Consider the following 17,212-nt stretch of genomic DNA (forward strand, 5'->3'; position numbering starts at 1 on the left):
GCTCGTACCTTGCCTGCTTTACACTCACTTTAATGAGCTTGTTTAGTCATTGTTTTCCCCAGAAGAAACAAATGATCAAATCAAAACTAAAAGAATGAATGAATAAAGCCACAGACTGAGAATTAACACATTGACTGAAGTCTCTGAAAAGAAACTATTCAGGAATAATTAGAAGAGAAAAATACAGGACATAAGTAAGAATTTATGTAAGTGACTATCTGCCTTTGGGAACAACAACTTCTAAGTTTTGCAATCTAGCAGTGAGGAATTAATACTTAACCATTAGGTTTAGGCAGTGATTTGAAGGAGTTAAATTCCCAGGCTGCCTCTTCAGAGGAGGGTGGGGCATTGGGGAAGTCAGAGACCAAAAAAAAGGCACCTGAATGTCCTGGGAAGGAGCAGCAAAACCTTCTGTCAAGGTCCCCTTCCTCTCCTGTGCTCCAACTACTCCAGCTAAGGGTGTCCTGGTGCACACCAGCAATCTGCACACATCTGCATGCAGAGAGGATGTGAGGAGCCTTTCTCACATCAGGAGGAGAGTGCCACGTCCTGTTCACCTCTCCTCAGGGCCACCCCTCCCCACTGGTGTGACATTGCACGGCATGGCCAGTGGCTGGGGCCCGAGGGGAGGGCCATGGACATCATCCCAGGCACCTTGGAATGAATCCTTTGGGGGAGCAGGATCTGGGAGCGGGCCCCTGTCTGGGCCCTGGTACAGCACACACAAGGTAAGTGCCAGCGTGCAGCACCAGCAGCAGCAGGGCTTGGGGAGAGGGGCACTGAATTCAGCTTCTCTCCTGGGTCCTCTGAAGAGACCCATTCCAGCGCCTGTTTGCTGCTGGCTCTGCTCCCTCCTCACCCCATAGTTCAGCCTGTGCCGCCCTGGCTCCCTCTCCAAGCAGTCCTTTCTGAGCAGGAACTGGGCAGAGCTGTTCTGTTCTCTGCTAGAGCAGCACTGGTTTTTGTCATCTGTGTTTCTGTCACTGCTGTCAATGGATTTAGGCAACTGCAAAAGAGAGACTGAAGCGGCCCCTAAGAGCTAGCAATTTGAAGCATCTGCTACCAATAAAAATTAATTGGAGGTTGCTTAAACCCTTTACCTTTTCTCTGCTTTTTGTTTAGAAGGCATGGAAGGATACCCAGCATTCTTGACTTTCTCTACATAAGAGGCAAACCACTTTGTCATGATGGAAAGTATTGACATAAATTGTGCATAAAAGGCTTGCAACTAGCTGGTCCCTTTTTCTAGGAGCAGCCCAGTAGCAGGTGATAGCCTGAAGAAGGTTCCAGAAACTGTCCCCTCTGGATTCTGCAGTTGCTGCTGGGTGGATATCCATTTGGCAGGGTGCATTTTTCAGAGCAAAGGAAAACTGAGAATTCCTGTGCACAGGTCCCTGGAGCAGCAGGACTCCTGGCTGATGGCTGGTGGCAGTGCTTCTCAGGACCAGAGCTGAGGTCTCTTACTGGGAGATAAGAATGTGGAGCCAATGGTTTTACTGTGGGTTTGTGAATTGGGGTCCCAAGGCTGTGAGCTTGCCCACCTGCCAAGAAGATGGCAGCAACAGGAATTCCCTTGGCATGGGGATACCCACCTGCATGTCAAAGTGGGGGGTTTCTGTTTGCTTGGAAAACCTCCCAGTCCTGCTCCTGTACTCCTTGGGGTTGTTGCATGACTATGGCTGTTTTTTAAACGTGGTCGCTTTCTGGGTAGACCTTAATAGTATTTTAGAGCTGCTTGGGTGTCTGTGGGTGAGACTGATATTCTGTTCTTTTATTTACTTTAGTTGTAGCTCTGGAGCAGTTATGGGTAGCTATGGGTCATATGTTGATGCCAGCCCTAATTTTTCCAACAGTTACATTCTTCTGTCCACCCCCTTTTTCACATTTTACATTTTTGGAAGCCTCAGAAACAATTCCCTCCTCCCATTCGTGGCTATCCTGTGATTCAGTGGACCATCCCATTTTCAGGTCTTTGCACAGGGGCTCTTTCCCTTCCCCTTTTCTTGAGGTAATTTTGTCCTGTTGGTTTGAAAGGGAGCTCTTTGTTTTCTCCCTCTACAGGAGACCATAACTGCACTGGCTCTGATCTGGCTGGGAGCAGCCCAAGACAGCTGAGGTGAATTACTTTTGGGAGAGTATTTTTCAGCCCCTTCAACCCCATGAGGAGGTGAAAGAGTGAGATCCCCTTTCAAGAGCCATAGACATGAGGGGCTTGGCACAGCTGCCAGTTGTGGTTGCCTAGTGCCACATGGGCATCAGACACATCCACCCAGGAGCAGCAGATCGGATATATTCTTTAGGGAAATCCATGGCACTGGACTAGGCCTTCAGTGATGTCTGTAAACACTCAGCTCCCTGGAAAACTTTAAGTGGCTGTGTCCATGTGACTGTGTAGTATAATGCTGCTTTGTGTTGGAATTAGTTTCTTTGTCTTTTGATTTAATTGGGATTATTCTCCCAAGAGGTCCCTGATCAGGCTGATTGTATGCTAGCTGTTGGCATAAGGGTGGAAGGGGGCACACATGGCCATGGGCAAGAGCAGTGGAGGTAGGATTTCTCCTTGCCATCAGCATAGCTGATATAGCTTGGCTGATACTGCCTGAGGAGCTGCATCTCTGAAATCAGCAAAACCCAGGCCATGCTCCCACAGCCCTCCCTGTATAGGCAGGGTGTGTTATGGGACATGAGTGTGTTTAATGGGGCAGTAAAATCTGATGAAATATGTACTTAGTTACCTGAAGTATTTCCTGCAAACTAATATCGTAATATTTTTGTGTGTGCTGGAGCAATGAGTGTAGGAAGCCACAACATGTGGGCTTTGTCTGCTTAATAGAAAGTATATGTAATTGCCTCAGTGTAATACATTTTTATTTCCCTCAGGACTTCTCATAGGTTTTTACTTATTTACAATATTGTTGTTTATGGATAAAAACAATTTGCAGGATTAGTTGCGATTATTATCTACGGTGCTGATCTTGGTTTGACTTTGTATTATCAGAGTAGGTGAAAACATCTGGATGAGAACAGTCACTGAGAGCTCAGATAAAATAGAATCATAGTATAGTTTGGGTTAGAAGGGACCTTGCAGGCTGGCTAGTTCCAACCCCCTGCCATGGGCAGGAACAGCTTACACTCGACCATGTTACTCAGAGCCCCATAAGAACTCTTCTCTAACTCAGCATTTCACATGTCTGTTGTGTGTAGACTCTGTGTGTAGTTATTCAAGTGCAGAAGCTGAGCCAGAGATAGAAATTTATTTCACTTCTGCTTCTTTTTCCTTCTTTGCCTGTCACTTCATAGACTCTGAGTTATTACTGGCTGCCCAGACAGCCACCTTGAAAGATTGTCTTATGTTGTGGGTTGTAGGAATAAATAATTTCTGCTCTGTATTTAGGGGTTGACAATGCTGACAGTTCCTTCAGATGGACCTGTGGCCTCTTGTCCCCTCAGAGTCCATCAGAGCCTGCCAGGTGGTGAGTGTGTGCCTGATGCCTTGCGGGGTCTCATCTGTCAGCGGTGGTGGCTGCTAGCAGGTGTGAGAAGAAATCCCACAGATTAAGCAGATTCTTGTAGAGGTTTTTATACTCTGCCTTCTATCATATAGATGAAATCTAGATTTTGTGTGGAATGCCACAATTGAGGTTTTTATCTCATTCTGTTCAAGAGAAACATCTTCAGTGCTTCAACTCAGGGCTTGATGTCTAGTGCCACTGAGCCTCAGCAAGGTGGTCCCATTTTTTCCAGTGCCTGCTGGTACTTCTGATGCCATGGGGACTGCTTCACCTGTGCTATGAGGGACCCAAGGCAGGAAGGCAGGAAGCTGTCTCCATGGAGAGAAAGATTTTCTCTCCATTTGCCTTGGCTCAGGAAGCACCCCAGAAACAGTGAGGGTCTCTTCAGCTGGCACCATCATCAGAGAAAAATATTGTCACGGTAAATCCCTACAAACAATCACCAGGACATTTTAAATACTTAAGCAATGGCATTTCCAACCATGGCTTTCAATTAGGAAAAGCTCTAAGCAAGTCAAGGTGTCCATAGGAAATGTGGGTGGGAGTCAGAGGACAGCATAGCCACAGCACAGGTGGGTTTCAATCAGGACATCTTTCCTCTCCAGGAAGGAAGAGAAAGTCTGTTGAAGTTGAAGGCAAACCCTCCTGGGGTTTTTTATGTTATTTTTTCTGTCTCTGTAGGATACCTCAGTCTCCAGTCTGCTCCCTCATGCACTACAGATGTTACCTTTTACAGGTTAATCAGTAAACCAGTCCCTGAGCATGGGGAAAGTAGAGACAAATGTCCTCACCCGGCTTTCTGCTGGTGTACTCATCTGTGAAGACTGCAGTGAAGTTTTTCCTGTTCAACACCATCCCTTCAGCTCTTTATTCTAAAACCCTTCACTGAAAGCAAACAAGAGTATCAAAACACTGACTCCATGTCATCCTGTTGTCCTTTGCCTGTGAGATTTCAGAGTTCATGCAGTTTCAGTTTCCTTTATCTTATTGGGAAATGTGTTTGGGAGAAAATGCATACAATTTCTTAGGTATTACAGAAATGTATGTTATTTTCAGCCCTAATAAATCAAAACTTAGGAAGAGGACTTTCTTCAGCCTTTCAAATGCAACTTTTTTAATCTCTTATATGGGAATTCAAAACTTAAATCTTATAATGAAGCACATGATCATAGAATGGGTAAGGTTGGAAGGAATCACAGAATGGCTAAGGTTGGAGATATCTGGTTCAACCTCCCTGCTCAAGCAGGGCCCACTAGAGCACATTACTCAGAATAGTGTCCAGAAGGCTTTTGAGTCATTCCAGAGAAGGAGACTCTACAACCTCTCTGGGCAGCCTGTTTCAGTGCTCTGTCAGCCTCACAGTAAAACAGTTCTTCCTATGTTCAGATGGAATCTCCTATATTTCAGTTTCTGCCCACTGCAGCTAGAAGCAAGAAGCATTGCACGATTTTCCAGTGTTGTTCTGCTGTCAAGAATCCAGCAACTTTCCATGGTTTTATGCCCATTTAACTAGTTTCTGCTAGAAAACAATTTGTGGCTTTAGCTCATAAATGCAGGACTCTCAACTGGGCTAGCTTGCACACAAGCTCTCAGGCTCTGCCAGAGCTACAGGTCTGATCTGCTGAGGGTTGTGTTCTGATTAGCTTTAGTGTGACCAAGAAGCTGACACAAGAGGGCAAAATTGAACACTGGTTAGAAAATATTGCCCATATCTTTTTTTAACCTCATACATCTGTTCTGCTGTGCTGAACATCAGCTGCAGATGCAAAGATCACATCTCTGATGGGAAATGAGCACACAGCTTATAGACTGCAGCCTCCAGCTTAAAAAGGGAGATCAGCTGCTGTTGGGGAACTTGCTCATGACTCAAAGGTAAGGGAAATAAATATGGGAAAGCATTACCCCTTGCCTGTCCTTTTCCACAACACTATAAGCATGTCTGTATCATCCCAGTTATCAAATTCCATAGGGAAGTATAGGGTTTTTTTCTATCAACCACTGCAAGCAGAGTGGGAGCAAACCATGAATTCCTATGAATATAGAGGAGGCTGGACATGGGGCAGCAGGTCTGGGACAATGGGGGTGTAGCCCAAAGACCGGAGGCAGTATGGAGTTTTATCAGCCTGCTTGAGGAGTCACCTGCTTATCTGGTTTCCACCAGGCACTTCTTAGGGTCCCAGAGCAGAATTTCCTAGTGTGTGCTATTGGCAGGCCTCTAGTATCCTGCTTGGGTTCCCCCTACAAAGCCTGGAAAGAGCCATGTGCCTGTGGCAGTTTCCTGCTAAGCCCAGCGTGGTGCTGGGCAGCAGAGAGCAGCAAGCCAACCCAGCTCCACATCCTGAGCTTGGGGCACACACACTCAAAGCAAATGCTGATGGTGGGAGAGCTCACAGTCCATCTATTCTGGACATTTTCTTCTCTTCAGCATTGCTGGCAGAGCTGCTTGCAGGAGTGTTTCCTTGCCTGACAGACAACAGAAACTGGTGAGCAAAACCCTTTTATTTAGGCCGATGGCTCACAATTCATTTTGAAGAAGTCTTGGTAGCTCTTCCTGGACACCTTATGCAGGACATTGGAAATGAATGCTCTGGCAGAGCTGGGGCCATGCTAAGCACCAGCTACAGCTTGTCTGAGTGTCTGTTTTCTGATTCACATTGGGCTATTTTTCACAAATCTCTGACTGTTCTCCATGCTTCCCTTCCCAGCAAATGCTATGGTAAAATGAGTTTTAATTTTTTTCTGAGGACATTAAAGAACATTTGCATTTGATTTTTTTCTTTTTTTTTTACTGATGACTGAGGTGACTGCAAGTTAAACAGGAGCTTTGTAATTACACTAATCTGTTTTAAGAGGCGTGATAATGTTAATTAGGAAATTTCTAGGCACTAAGGAACATTACAATACAATTGTCATTTGTCAGAAAGTGGGGTGCAGAAGACAAATGAAAAGAAACTTGAGTCATTAATTATACAGATCCTACCTAGTGCAGAATTTAGTTTTGCTTCAGACTGCTTCAAAATGGAATGTTGAAGAAAAATGGGGTGCATAGTGCAGGCTGTGTCTGATATCCAGCTTAGCACTGACTAGAGGGCTTAAACTGTGGAGCCAGCAGAGCAGGGCAAGTCCTTCCCTTCCCTTAGTCAGCATTGAGTGGGAAAGAGCAGGCATGGCCTGAATCTGAATCCCTACACTCCTTTGGACGTGCCTGGCTCAGTGTAGTGCTTTGCCCTTCCTGTCGCCATCTTCTAGGCTAGTCTACAAGTAATGACTTTCAGTTAAGTTGGCTGTGGCCACTGTGTTGATTTTCGAGTCTCACAGCATGTCTGTGAGTTGCAAAGTGATGTAGGGTGAGAGTCTGGCTGCTCATGCAACACCTGTCTGTTCCTGAGATTTCACGAGGTTGCTGTTTGGATCTGGGACATTGCTGTCACACAAAGGAGTAATGTTGCTCCCGCCTTGAATCTGTGCTTCTGGTGCTCCATTTGCCTTAGCATTCATTTGACTCCTTGATGAGGGAATTTGTCTGGGTAAATTGACAGGAAAATACTCATGGATATAATTTTTAAAATAAAAGTTGTCTTTCGTGTAAAATCTCACCTGTAACACCAGCCCCTTACGATTTTGTGATCCAAAGACTGCATTGCTCTTCAGAGCTTAAGTATGATCCTTTTACTATGGTCTTGAAGTCTGCTTTGGGCATTGATAACAAATATGTCTGAATCTTATCCTTGCTTGTCTCCAATAGTCTGCCATATCTGATTAAGTCCTCTTTGAAGGAATCAAAAAAACCCAAAAAAGGCTTTAGAAAGATGAACAAACAATAACTGTGCACTTCAGTGATAAGGGAGGTGGGGACCTTTTACTAACCTGGCAACTGAAGACTGTGATTATTTCATTTGGAGTTTTGGTGACATGTATAAACTGTTATGCTCATGTTTATAATGTCACCATGGATTGTCCCAGAAAAATGGCATTCACTAATGTGAGCAGTGGGGAGATATGCTTCCCATGCTTTGACTAATACGAACTTTGAAACAAGCAGCCAGCAGCTTCAAAGAACAGCCAGGTGGCGTGCGAATCAACACCAGGCCTGGAGCAGAGCTCTTAAGGAAGGGATATTTGCAGTGTGCTCAAAAGTAAATAGTGACCATCAAACTGAACAGGTGTGTGCTGCTTGGACTGAGGTTATACTGGTAGAGCTCCACTCTCCTCGATGACGTTCATGGCTGATTTACATCATCTAGGCTAGAAACTTTGGCCCCATTTGGTGATATGAACTGTTTTGCCCATAATGGGGAAATGAAGAGAGGTTATGGAGCTATGATAGTGAGAAGTCACAGAGTTGTTAAACTCTTGGATGAGGCACACAGCCACTCTCTGGCTATATTTCCTTTGTATCCTGCTGTGGTTTGCAGAACCACCTGTAATGTAGAGGTCTATGGTGAAGTGCAAGGTTTGGAGGAAGTCCCTCCACACACGAAAACAATGACTCAGAGCAAAGCACATACTGGCTCCTTGGACAGGACTTCATGGTGGTGAGGTGAGGTAGTAACATAGAAGTGCATGTCCCTCTGTGGACAAGTCTACCTCTTGCTGCCATTTAATTCCCTAGAACCAAATCAGCCTCATGGGAGCTGAAACCTCCACTAGAGTCCTAGCTAACATGTTCGATGATTTGACTGTCATCCTAATGGAAACAAAGTAATGTTGCCAGCTGATACAGATTGTACTTGAAGGCCTTTTCTTCAACAGCCAAGGGTATCTCCACTGTAAATATGTTCCTGTGAAAAACAACCAAAATATGGGGTTTGTGTGCATAACAGACTTGTACCCACACAGTTAACTCTCAGTTAAAGCCTAGTTTAATTTTTTGGGCTCCAGCTTGGGAGTAAATAGATCGTGACTCCATTTACTTTGCTTTATGATTCTAACCTACTATTTCTTAATGTTTCTTTTCCATTTTTATTGGGGGTATTGTTGTGGGTTTGGGGATTTTTTCTGCTTTGTAATTGTCTCAAGGTTCTTTTATTTATTGACTTCTTATCACATTATTTTCTTTCCTTTGTTTCTCTTTCAGTAACAGTCTTTTGCTCTCAGCAGTGACTAAAGCACCATGAACGTTTTCATTGTGTTTGTGTTATCATGCAGCAATGACTCAGTCATCATGTCAAGATGACCAAGAGCAAAGCTCCTCTGTCTGCAGAAGCTTCTGTCAAACAAATAACAGCAGCTTTCACCTGATCAAGTCTCTAGCTCCATCTCTTGACTATTGTACTTTTTTTCACCAGAGTTAATGTTCTTCATAGTAATTTGTGTGGTCTGTGTTTTGGAGTTATGATGAGAAAGTACTGCTAGCAATCAGGATGTTTAGTTACTGCTGAGCAGTGCTGGCACAGCATTGAGGTGGGCTTTGTTCCTCATACTGCCCCATCAATGTGTAGGCTGGGAAGCAGGAAGGGGAAGGGGACACAAGAAGCAGGAAAGGGGACACAGCTGGGACAGTTGACCCCAAGTTACCAAAGGAGTATTCCATACCATATGGGGTTGTCCTCAGCATATAAAGCAGGGGGAAGAAGGGAAAAAGGGGACATTTGGCATTGGTGCTCCTAGGTAACCATTACTCAAGATAGAGCCTTGCTTCTGTAGGAATGGTTAAACACTTATACACCAATGGGAAGCAGTGAATGAATTCCTGACATTGCTTTGCTTCTCATGCAGCATTTGCTTTATTTATTAAACTGTCTCTATCTCAACCCACAAGTTTTTGCACTTTTACTCTTCCAATTTTCTCCCCCATCTTGCTGGAAGAGTGGCTCCAGCTGTGTGAGGCTGAGCTGCTGGCTGCTGTGATAACCACACATCTGAGGCTGCCAGGACAAACTGAAGAGCAGTGCATGGTTTAAAAAGCATGCATGTGAGAGATAATAGCATCTGGCTCATGAAAAGGATACTCAGTTCTCCTTCATCTCTTCAATTCCTGAAAAGGAATTTATCTTCCTCACCCCATTTCCATAGTAATCCCTGTCAAGAAGAAGCTCTATAATCATTAAATCCTATACTAATGCTAAAATAGCAGAGAAAAGAGACAACAAGTTATATATTGGAGAATCCACATAAGATACAGTTGCTGAAACACCAACAATGCTCAAAACTAGGGGAAAAGCATCACCACCTTGTTATCTCTGTAAGTACAACAGAGTATATAAAAAGGTGTTAAAGGTACATAGAAGGGATCATTCAGCTACACTGGTCTTAGTTTCCTCTTGCAGAAGGCAGATATGAACTATATGCTTTGGATTTTTGTGAACTAAACACCTACTCTTTATGTCAGCATTCACTATGAGTTACAAAATGCTAATAATACTTTTTATATTTTAAACCTGTAAACTGCCAGTAAACTGGTTTGCAGTAAAATGTCAAAATGTACAACTGCAATGTGTCACAGGGAGACAGTGGAGCAAACATGAGCCTGCTACCTATATCTCAGGCCCTTGCAAGAAACTTGCATGTGAGGCCATTTCTTTCGAGTTTATTTTTTCATTCCAAGATTTTCATCTTACAGTTTTTTATCATAAGTATCTGCAAATGAAAAGCATCCAGCTGTGTGTTTATGTGTATGCACCCATCTATATACGTGTGAATATTTCAGGCAGTGCAGGACCTCTTGTTTTAGGTCACCGCTGATAATCTAGCAGTTGTTTATATTTAAATGAATAATGCTGCTAAGCAGAAGGTTCTGCCTTCTGGAGTCCACTCATTTTTTTTGCATTAGGAACTATCTGTAAATGATTAACACTCTGGAAATCAAACTAGGAGAGCCAAGTGCAAGAGGTGCAGGAAGGAAAGCAAGAGCAACCCTCCTCTGCAGGAACAGCAGACTGGAAGGGCAGCTCCTTCCCCTGACATAAAATCAAGTAATTCTTTTAACAGATGGATCCAACTTCATTCAAGTCTTTTCTTTTTTCCCTGCCCTGTTGTTATTCCTGTTAGAATATTTCTGAAGTGCCACTGGCTTGGGAGCATCGTGATTTCCTGCCTGTGTTTACCCCTGTCTGACATGGGTGACTGTGTTTCAATAACTGAGCATGTGCACTCAGGTTGTGACATGGAGAAGCATTTTCTGTGAAGATCAAAGGAAGGGTTAGTTGCAGCTAACAGAAGATTATTTGAGTTAGGATGGGAGACAAGCCTGCCTTTGTTTGAAAGGGATGCTGGAGAGGTGCATGTTGGAAGAGGCATGCCATTCCTCTCAACTGGTAAAGGGAGATTCTTACATAAAAATTCTTTTGAGGATTTGCTAAATAATGTATTAAGCTGGTTACATTTCTCTCAGGGTTTTCTGTTTCTGATTGAGGTGGAGTCAGAAATAGCTCATTTGTACTTTAGCAAGACTTGTACTACAATAACAGGAGGGAACGAGCTCTCTGCGCTTGGCTTGGAGGCCCATTTGTGTGTACAAGCAAGGTTTGTGTGTGCATGCAGAGTGAGACATCTCTCTGAGAGTACTCCTTGTGCCTTGCCCTGCCTGCTGTGACACTGAACAGCTCTGTTTACTCATTGTTCAGGTAGCTCCCTTTTGAGCTTGCCTCCAGCTTGCCATAAGCCTTGTGTCACCTCCTTAGCTCTCAGTTTAGGGGTCCATGGAGCCACATTAAGCATGTGGTAGGAACAGCACAGCCTCTCAATGTGAGCCAGACTGTAGCTTCTGGGGATTCATATTCCTAGGCTTGGACCTTACCTTGTAGACCAGGAATTAGCCTGGGTCAGACAGGGATATCCAGAAAGCCTGCTCCTAGGCAGCAATAGAAGCATATCCCCAAGCCAACTGGCCATTTTGGGGGAGAAGCTGGTCAGGCAGTGCTAGTTGGCCTCCCTGTTTCTCCTGTGTCACCTGGAAACTGGCAAAAGTTTACAATCCTATTCTTGCTTTTCCTGGTATTTAATTTCTGTAGTTGCCATGGAGATGATATGTGATGGTACTTGAGAAAATCTTGTATTAAGATGTTTTCAGCTATGATTGATGTTTTTATACAGTCATGGGAGGGGTTTATATTTTCAATCTAGCAGGCATTATTAAGAACATGAAATGGTCTTTGATTATGCAGCAAAATATCCTAGGAACTAAAATGTCCCAAAGTATCACAGGCTGCTCGTGGAAACAGTGTAAAAATCTATTCTGCCCCTTCTCCATTCTCCCATTTATTTCTAGTTTTAAGATTTCATTCCTGAGAATAAGAAATTGTAATGTAGAAGTGACAGGTTTAGTTTTAACTCTTCAAAAAGGAAAAAAAAATTGCTACTCATAGTGGTCTCTTAGAAGTACCTGAAAGTAGGTTGTGGTGAGGTGGGTGATTCTTGTCTCCCTAGTAACAAGTGATAAAACAAGAAGAAATGGCCTCAGGTTGTGTCAGGGAAGGTTTGAATAGTACAATAGGAAAAATTTCTTCCCAGAAAAGGTTCTGAAACACTGGAACAGTCTGCCCAGGAAGGAGGTTGAGTCACCATCCCTGAAGGTGCTTAAAAGACATGTAGATGTGGTGCTTAGGGGTTTAGGTGATGGACTTGGCAGCACTGGGTTAATGGCTGGACTGAATTATCTTACAGGTCTTTTTCAACTTAAATAACTCCATGATTCTAGGCTTGTTAACAATACAGTGGGTGGATATGTTTGTATATAACTTTAGTAAGCACATAAAAAGTTACTTTAGTTACTTTATTTCGCAGTTCATATTCTCCACCTTGGTTTGCTACCTGCTATGTATATGAATTAAAATAATCAGAGTGATGAATATAATTAGGATCTCAGGAAAGAGATTAAAACCCAGAGATAAATAAAAGAGTCCCATTTCTGCAGCTGCTGTATCCTCTGAAGTTCCCCCACCTTTTCATAACTTACCATGCTCTCATTCCAGCCTTTGCAATTTGTTACTTTCCTGAAAAAAGATAAATTTTAAATTTGTGAGGTAATGTAGTTACCAAGTCTCCTCTCTCTATTCCTAACAATGATGATGCCAAATGTTTTAACTCTCTCCTTCTCAAATGTTGAACAATGCCCCTTTTCTTTTATGTCACAATGAAAAAATCAAATGCGTTTTCATTTCAGGTTCCCACACTGGTAATTGCCCTTTTACTCTTATTTCAGCTGTCCTTCAGTACTTCATATGGACCTTAACTGATATCTGAGTATATGAATTGCACTATGAAAACCATTGGAACAAGGGCCTTGTTTTATTTATACATCTGTGAAGTACTGAGTACAGCCAGAGCTCTGTGAATAATAATAGCTAAATGATAAGCCTCTCCCAATTCCACATGGTAGCTCTTTGAAAAATATGGTTTTTGTTAAGGACTCTGAATTCCTCTTGCTTCAGAGTTAACTCATAATTGGAAGTTTAGAACATGTTCCACCCCTTTCTCTTCTTTTTTTTAATAAGATCCATTGAGGTCTGACAAAATCCCAGTTATTGGAAATGGTGCATAGCTTTTGAAACAGTACACACCATTAAATTTGTTGGGAACACCTTTAGATCACAAATACGTAGAGGAATCAACAATAAAAAAGGAGCAACACTTTAACTAGCCTTGATGAGTGAGCAGGCAACAGACATTTAAAGTGTTTGGGGTTTTTTCTGCTCATCAGTTCAATTTATAGGCATAGCAAGTTTCCATAAATAATGGCATATACCTTTTAGTCAATGCAAATTATGTTCCTTTTTCTAAGTTTTCATTTCACAGACCTGGCAACTGCAGTTTAATGTGCTCTAGGAAGGAAAACACACATGTAATATGGATAAATTGCATTTCACCATATAACTGAGTCTCCAATGCAGATTTTAGTCTGCAAGTGATAAACTTAGTGGAATTATTGCCAAAGATTTCAGCCTGGCTTTCATTTGCCATAAACCCCTTATTTTACTTTGACAATAAATAGAGACTTTGCATGTAAAATGTCACTTTAAAATACTGTCAGAATGATGTGAAAAGGTTCTCTGGTAAACAAGCATCAGATCCTGCCTGAGCGCTGGGAGCAGGACCATACCCAGCCAGTGCCACACTGCTGCTCACTTATTTGGAATAGCAAAATAGTGCTGCCACTCCACGTGACAAATGGATTTCTCCTGGCTGATGGTTCAACCCTCCCTCCCCCACACCTCAGCTTGTGCAGGAGTCTCACGTGGCTGGGATGGGAATGCCAGGGAGTGCTGACGGTGCCTTGCTTGAGGCAAATTTGCCATTTCTTGAGCTCATTTACCCCAGCACCCCCTGTACAGGGGAGTGTCACTCCTGACAAATTGCACAGGGTCACCAGTTTAAAACCCTTGCTGTGAATTGTGAATTTTGACCCTCCTTTAGTGTTAAACATTGGCATGTGGCTGATAAAGAACATAATGGTAATGGGGTATGTTTTGGATGGTGTGAGAGTCTGTCTGAATTTTCCCTCATCTGCCTCACGATCGTCATTTGGGGACCACTGAAGAGAAGACTCCTCTGTCTAGAATCTCTGGCTCTAAAGGAGAAAGTCACACGCCGAAGGCCCTGAGACCTGAAAGCACAGGGTTAAGTTACTTGTTTTCACAGGTGTGTTTGCTGTATGCTACACTGAGAAGAAGAAGGGGCACCTGTGCCCTTTTTGCAACAATAGCTTTGGTCCCACCTCTCGGCTTGGCTGGACTTCTCCTGAGTTCAGGTGGTCTCCCACAGAAGACCCTCACCTGTTTTACAACCACCGTGACAGACAGACTGAGATGTAAGAAGCCTTTCCATCAAGGACTGAGACATGAAACTCCTGTGTGAAAAGGCCCCTCTCCTCCTTCCAAGGACTGGGACTGAAACCCTCAGCCCGGGGGAGGTGTGTGGGGGAGGCAAGCTGGCCAAACCGAGATGTTTGCCTGCAGGTTGTGACCACTGGACCAAGAAAACAGTGGCTCTCATTTACTGCTGAGAACATAGACTACCTGTTACAGCTATTCCCTAGTACATCTGTTTCCCCCCGCCTCACAATTTTCAATAATAAAAACCTCTGAGTTAGCTAGAGATTTTGGGATCTCCCAGCGTAACAGGCGGATCCTCGACTGGACTGGACCAAAGGACTTTGTCTCTCTGTTGGTAGCTATATCCCTCTCTCTCTCTCTCTTCTCTCTCTTTCTCTATCTTTTTCTCTCCCTTAATCCCTCTATCGCATTTTGCTGTGGTCATTCAATAAAGGTGCATTTGTTTTGATTATTACTGCAAACCCCCTTGTACCGTGCCGGTTCTTTTGCACCCTGAGGTCACCCCTACGAACCACCACGACACCCGTTCGTAAGGACGGATTGTGACAGATGCATTATTTCAGGAACTCGAGCAGGGCAGTGAGGGAGCAGCAGGCCCGAGGAAAGCATTCCTCAAGCCTCTTTGCTACCAAGTAAAATGCTGGCAGATCCACAATCTCAGTCCATGGTCTGTGTGCTCAGGGGCTATCTAGGAAGGACTTCAAAGTGGGTAGGTGGCTTTAATGGCTTGTTCCAAAACATATTAAAGTGAAGTAAAATAAATTTCTGTATTGTTTTTTACTTTCTGGAAAACTTAAGGTTGTTTCTCTGACAAGCCTCATGCATTTGGAAGCACTGGAAGAATATGTCAACAGTTTGAAATCTGGGGTCTGACAAAGTGGCCTGTATGCTCAGACAGATGTTTCAGTGATGAAGAAACTTACATTTTATGCCAACAGTTTTGAATATTTAAAGCTCTTTCCTGTAGAAGTCCTTAGTTGACTGAAGCAGTACCATGGCTCTGAAGTTGTGTCTGCAACTGAATTCCCCAACTGAGGTTTGTCTTGAGACTTATGTGTGGGAAGCTCTGCAGTGCTGTGGATGATATCACAACTGGATATCACAACTGGAAACTCAGAGAATATCATGTTTATTACTTATTAAACTGGCTGTTCCACCAGTCCTTTAGCCTCTGAAGGACATTAAATGGCAGACACTGCACAAATAATGAAGCCTTTCACATGATAAGATGGGAACAGAAGGGCTCTGGTGGCTTTCAGGGCAGTACAGCAATTTTGTGATCTGTCTTCAGTTGCAGGTTGTCTTTCATGAATGGTTTTCCTAGCCTGAGATATGCTTTTTCTCCTCTGAGTGCTGCTGTATGTGGTAACCCTGGTTCATTAAAAATTGCCTGCTGATTTGATTCACTCTGATTTGAGATGTTTGCAATGTAATTTTCCTCTTTACTGCATTTCCCCGCATTTTTTAATTTAATATAAGCACATGTGGGTATGAACCCACATGAGACAGTTTTGCCATGCTGTAGCTGCAGGGTGTTGCTGTGCTTTCATCTCATCTCCCTGAATGGATCCATGTGATGTTTGACCTCCTTAGGGCATTGTGCTCTGCTCTCAATCTTCAGGGGTGTGTCCAGCCCTGCCTTTGGAAGCATGGTGCTATCCCCATGCTGAGCAGAGCTCAGGAGCCCCTGTCAGCCTGGAGCAGGCACTGCAGTATATATGCCAACAGCAACGCTCAGGTGAAACATGTGGTCATTGCCATAAGGTGACCTGAGCCATGGGGGTGAGGTTTGAACCCAGCCTGCTGCCTGTACACGTGCACTGCTTTTCCTTGGGTGCAGACCAGGAGGTTGCTTAAGTTAGGCACAGAGGAGTGTCACAGGATAAGGATTTTAAGCTGAAAGTTGGTAGATTTAGACTAGATACAAGGAAGAAGCTTTTCACAATGAGGTGGTGAGGCACTGGAACAGTTTGCACAGAGAAATTGTGGATGCTCCATTCCTGGAAATGTTCAAGGCTGGATGGGGCTTTGACCAGCATGGTAGAAGGTGTCCTTGCCCGTGGCAGAGAGGTTGGAATTAAATTATATTTAAGATCCCTTCCAACCCAAATCATTCTGTGTTTTTCCAAGAAGAGAATTGACCTTTGTAAGATTGTTTCTGTTCAGACACAGGCAGGTCATTGTGATAGAAATCTTACGCGTCCCACAGTGATATCTGAGCCAAGCTCACTGGTACCTGGTGAAGCAACCACTGTGGTGCAAAAGCAGTTGCTGTTCTGGGGAGGACACCCAGGATGCAGGGCATTGGAAAACCCACTGCTGGAGATTTGATTCACAGCCTCTAGAGGCACACACTCAGGTCATCATCAGTACCCACACATGGATCTGATTTAGCACATTATTTTAGATGACCAATGGAACACATGACCTCATCCTCTGCTCACCAGCTGCATTCAAGAGCTGGATGGAGACCCTCTTGTGGTCTGGCTTCACATCAATGGTGTTTTCTCTGTGGTGTGTTGGTTGCCTACTGAGTCCTGTGCAAGGTTTGTGACCCCCAGCTGAATACTGGGAGGAAGGAGCTGCAAGGGGTTGCATCCAGAGATGCAGCCATAACGATAGGATCAGCCTCTGGAACAACAAGAGCCACAGAGAGACTGAGTTCTCAGCTGGGAGTAGTGGGGATTTGTTACAATTACTAATGTAAGTGCAGTAAAATGATGGGGTAAATGAGGGGGCAGATTCTGTTTTCTATTCCCTTCTGTCTCCTTTTTCTTAAACACTTCATGACAAGGCTGACAAGGCCACTTCTCCACCTCCTCACAAGGGAGCATGTTGTCATTTAAAAAGTACAAATCTTCGGTAGCAAGAAAACAGTTTTGATTTAGTTGCTGTTTTTTGAAGCTGCTGTGTGGGCAGGATGAAGTG

The 17,212-nt window shown here is 43.8% G+C and overlaps 1 protein-coding gene across 1 annotated transcript in view; it reads left to right on the forward strand.

Annotated features, from left to right (window-relative positions):
* Positions 1-634: 634 nt before the first annotated feature.
* NIPAL2 (NIPA like domain containing 2) overlaps positions 635-17,212 on the forward strand; it is a 49,728-nt gene continuing 33,150 nt past the window's right edge. Inside the window, 2 exon segments of the mRNA XM_036406671.1 lie at positions 635-655; positions 657-728. Coding sequence (XP_036262564.1) covers positions 635-655; positions 657-728 — 93 coding nt within the window.

This window comes from Molothrus ater, chromosome 1 (assembly GCF_012460135.2).
Source record: "Molothrus ater isolate BHLD 08-10-18 breed brown headed cowbird chromosome 1, BPBGC_Mater_1.1, whole genome shotgun sequence".
Lineage (NCBI taxonomy): Eukaryota > Metazoa > Chordata > Aves > Passeriformes > Icteridae > Molothrus > Molothrus ater.